Source organism: Nerophis lumbriciformis, linkage group LG07, assembly GCF_033978685.3.
Source record: "Nerophis lumbriciformis linkage group LG07, RoL_Nlum_v2.1, whole genome shotgun sequence".
NCBI classification, from domain to species: Eukaryota; Metazoa; Chordata; class Actinopteri; order Syngnathiformes; family Syngnathidae; genus Nerophis; species Nerophis lumbriciformis.
The window spans coordinates 8,002,501-8,006,641 of record NC_084554.2 but is presented as its reverse complement, the minus strand read 5'-3'; the positions used below and the strand labels follow the sequence as shown (position 1 = coordinate 8,006,641).

At 45.3% G+C, this 4,141-nt stretch overlaps 1 protein-coding gene across 1 annotated transcript; it reads right to left on the bottom strand.

The window, feature by feature from the left end:
• Nucleotides 1-2,009: 2,009 nt before the first annotated feature.
• LOC133609858 (major histocompatibility complex class I-related gene protein-like) lies at nucleotides 2,010-3,310 on the bottom strand. Its single transcript, XM_072913596.1, has 3 exons — nucleotides 2,931-3,310; nucleotides 2,692-2,765; nucleotides 2,010-2,063 (listed from the first exon to the last, which is right to left on the bottom strand). The coding sequence occupies exons 1-3, from the start codon at nucleotides 3,184-3,186 to the stop codon at nucleotides 2,010-2,012; spliced, it is 384 nt and encodes a 127-aa protein (XP_072769697.1). The 5' UTR covers nucleotides 3,187-3,310.
• Between the last annotated feature and the right edge of the window lie 831 nt (nucleotides 3,311-4,141).

The following is a 4,141-nucleotide window of genomic DNA, read 5'->3' as shown; positions in this document are numbered from 1 at the left end:
CCATGGAACCCAGGTAAAGAACCACTGGTTTAGTGATTGACAATAAGATAGCAAGAAATGTGTTTTTTAAATATATGGCCACTCCTCCACCTTTTCCAGGACGATGGCATGGGAAGACATTATATGCATTAATAGCAACGTCCTTGTCAGAGACTGCTTTACTTAGCCACCTTAAGATAAGATAAGGAAGTCTGCATTTTCTTGCTGGAATCCAGATTTTGACTAAGTCTAATTTTGGCAGGAGACTCCTATTATTGAAATGGAGGCCTGACCCGGCTCTAAATTCATCAGCAGTACTGATGTTATTGAAGCTGGGTCCTGGATTTGGTTGCACATTGCCTGATAGCAGAAGTAAAAGCAATATCAAGATTTTCTGTTTCATTTTGTGAGATAACTCAATGAAAACATTCTTTAGCGGAATTTGCGGCCCGCAGCTAATCTTTTAACGGCCCACGACACATTCTACAAATAATATATATAAAAAAACAAATAGTGTAATAAAAGAGGTGAAAACAGGTGAAATGTAACAAAGAAAAGTTGCATTGTTGATTGTAATAAAGCTGCCATGCAGGTTGTTTTCTATTTAAAGCTGTCATTGCTCAAAAATAATAATGAATCAAACTCAATGTTATTATCAATTATTTAAACTATTCAAGGCTCCAATTTATACGTCACTTAAAACATTTGACTTCAAAATATTTTTCCGGGAAAATATTGGATATTTTGCGTTTGCCTTAAAAACAAAAGGTTTTTGACTAAAAGGGCAAAAACAAATAAAAATGAAGAAGCTGTCACGTACTCGCGTGGCTGCTCTAGTTGTGACCCCAAGATGCAGGAGACAGGAGGACGACGTGCAGGTGAGAGTCTTTTAATTCCCACAGGGAGCACAAGGAGGTGCAGCAGGGATGTGCACAGAAGCATAAGCAGCATACAGCAAACCAGAGTAACCTTTAACAAAACAATCCTTGAGCCCTGACTGGAGGGCGAGGCAGGCATAAATAGAAGCCAGCTGGTTAGTTCAAGTTAAAGTAGCAATGATTGTCACACACACACTAGGTGTGGTGAGATTATCCTCTGCATTTGACCCATCACCCTCACCCCATGACCAGGTGTGGCCAGGCTGCCAATCAGCGACAGGTGAGGAGGGAAAAGCGCTCAGGGAGACAAACAGGAAGTGGGACCAAAATAAGAGCGCTGACTAGGAGATAAACACAAACGCAAACAGACCATGTGACACCTGACGTGACAGGTCGTCACAGAAACGAGGGATGGATCTGAAGTTTATCGAGAGACTTAAGTGTTGAAAGTAAAACAAAAAATACATTTTTAAGGCATTTTTTAATTGTCATTGCTAAAAAATAATGAATTAAAATCAATGATGTTATGAATTATTGACCCATTTAAGATTGCAATTACGTTTAGTAAAAATTATTATTTAGTGGTTTTGCCATAACAAAACAGGGTTTTGACAAAAAGGGCATAAAATATAAAAAAAGAATATGATATGGACAGATAAACCTGAAACTGATCTAGGGATTTAATTGTTGAATGAAAAAATACAAGATAAATAAAAATGAGCTTTTTCTACCATTGTTATGAGCGAGAGCCTTCCTGGTCGCCAAGAAAGCAGTGCGAGGCGAGTGGAGAACAAACGGATTTATTGACAGAGATGTGACACAATGTGATATTGATCATAAGCAGCGGCCATTCAAAGAAAGAAGAAATCCTCGTCATGATGTCAAGGCCATGAAACGTGAGCCCCGAATGATTTTCTAGCCACCAACATTTGATGTTGAAAGTATTTTAACGGCCAAAGAAGAATAGATGCAATAGCGTGAGGAGCAGTGGGATGAAGAACAAAGCACATCTCCATGACGTCCCTCAGCGATGGAGACATCTCTCTGTGTTCCAGTGCACAAAGCATCCTGGAGGAAGAAGATGACTCAGCACATTCCCAACAGAAGCAAGTTGAACATCATCTTCACACAAGAACATTTGGAGGTGCAGACTTACTCAGCCTTCAGCCGCCACCCTCTCGGAGAGCTCCACGCCGCCGTGGCGAGCTGCGGGACAAACGCAAACGGTGAAGGAAGAACATCCAGAAGGTGCCTCGTCACTCACATCAGATCTTTGAGGTGTGACTTGGAAACATGAAGAAGCAGAGTGCTGCTCTTCTACTTCCTGACTAGGATACCTTCTTGATGAGTCAGCACACTTGAGGTCTCATTTGGCTGATCCTCATCATGAGGACTCATGACAAACGTGAGATATGCCACACTTTGTATTGCGTGTGCTCACAGGAGGGTCTTTTATTGTGAAGGAGTCAGCTCAAGTTGGGATTTTCAGGCTAAACTTGTAACAAAGGTCCACATCAGACCTCCATGTGAGTGACGCTTCACCACGGCTTTGTTTCTTGCGGCTCAAAGAAAAGATGTTTTACTTACGAGCTGCATCGTACTGGGCTGAAATGAAAGTGAAACAAGGTGAAATGGACTTTTTCCTCACGTCTTTCTATGTGAGAGTGTGCGCTCTGTCTCTGTGGATCTTTGAGTGTTTGGCTGGAAGGCAACTAAAACATGCAGCCCGGATGAAAGCATCAACTCACGGCCTGGACCGAGAAGAAGAAGAAGAAGAAGACGGAGGACATTGGTGTCCCTCACCTTGTCTGTTTCTGTGACGCCTGACCATGACGATGATGATGGCCGCCAGGACGGCCGCCACAGCGACGACCGCCGCCGTGGCAGCGAGGGCGACGCTCCAGTTGTCTGTGGAGAGCAAAAAAGCACAAGTGGAGTGACAAAGCATGAAGAGGAAACCTTCATGACTACTTTGCATGCAGACGTCAAGCGTTGTCATGGTGACATGGATCAATAATGGTGACAGGTGGACTTGTGATGGGAAACATCTCCAACTAAATGTGTCTTTCTCACCTTCATGGCTTGCGTTGCTCAGGATGCTTCTTCTCTCCAGCTTGGTGACCAGGTCCTCCTTGACGCCAGACAGCTGGAACACACATTCGTACTTGCCCTCCACCTCGGCCGTCACCTCCACTTTCAGCTCCACCGACATCTGGAAGGTTCCGTCGTGGTTGGGGAGCAGCTCTCCGTGCTCCACGTCCTCGAAGATCTGCTCGCCGTCTTTCCTCCAAAACAGGTCGGCTAAGTCGGGGTAGAAACCTGTCGCCATGCAGGTGACTGGAGAGGATGGCGTCTTCTGGAGGAGGAACACCTCTGGAAGCTCTGCACAGGAAGTGATGTCACGTGTGAACAGAAGACAACGTGGGGAGAAGGTGTGGATGGAGGTAAAGATGGAGAGAAGGTGTGGATGGAGGTAAAGATGGAGAGAAGGTGTGGATGGAGATAAAGATGGAGACAAGGTGTGGATGGAGGTAAAGATGGAGAGAAGGTGTGGATGGAGGTAAAGATGGAGAGAAGGTGTGGATAGAGGTAAAGATGGAGAGAAGGTGTGGATGGAGGTAAAGATGGAGACAAGGTGTGGATGGAGGTAAAGATGGAGAGAAGGTGTGGATGGAGAGAAGGTGTGGATGGAGGTAAAGATGGAGAGCAGGTGTGGATGGAGGGACGGTGTGGATGGAGGTAAAGATGGAGAGAAGGTGGGGATGAAGGTAAAGATGGAGAGACGGTGTGGATGGAGGTAAAGATGGAGAGACGGTGTGGATGGAGGTAAAGATGGAGGGACGGTGTGGATGGAGGTAAAGATGGAGAGACGGTGTGGATGGAGGTAAAGATGGAGAGACGGTGTGGATGGAAGTAAAGATGGCGAGACGGTGTGGATGGAGGTAAAGATGGCGAGACGGTGTGGATGGAGGTAAAGATGGAGAGAAAGTGGGGATGGAGGTAAAGATGGAGAGGAGGTGTGGATGGAGGTAAAGATGGAGAGAAGGTGTGGATGGAGGTAAAGATGGAGAGAAGGTGTGAATGGAGGTAAAGATGGAGAGAAGGTGTGGATGGAGGTAAAGATGGAGAGAAGATGTGGATGAGGTAAAGATGGAGAGAAGAGGTGAATTGAGGTAAAGATGGAGAGAAGATGTGGATGGAGGTAAAGATGGAGAGAAGATGTGGATGGAGGTAAAGATGGAGAGAAGGTGTGGATGGAGGTAAAGATGGAGAGAAGGTGTGGA

Excerpts from the sequence above, each read along its gene's own strand:
- LOC133609858 (XM_072913596.1), bottom strand. The coding sequence starts at position 3,186 with ATGGCGACAGGTTTCTACCCCGACTTAGCCGACCTGTTTTGGAGGAAA. Across the intron at positions 2,766-2,930 it reads GAGCAACGCAAGCCATGAAG|ACAACTGGAGCGTCGCCCTC; the intron begins GTGAGAAAGACA and ends TGCTCTCCACAG. Across the intron at positions 2,064-2,691 it reads TCCTGGCGGCCATCATCATC|CTCGCCACGGCGGCGTGGAG; the intron begins GTCATGGTCAGG and ends TTTGTCCCGCAG.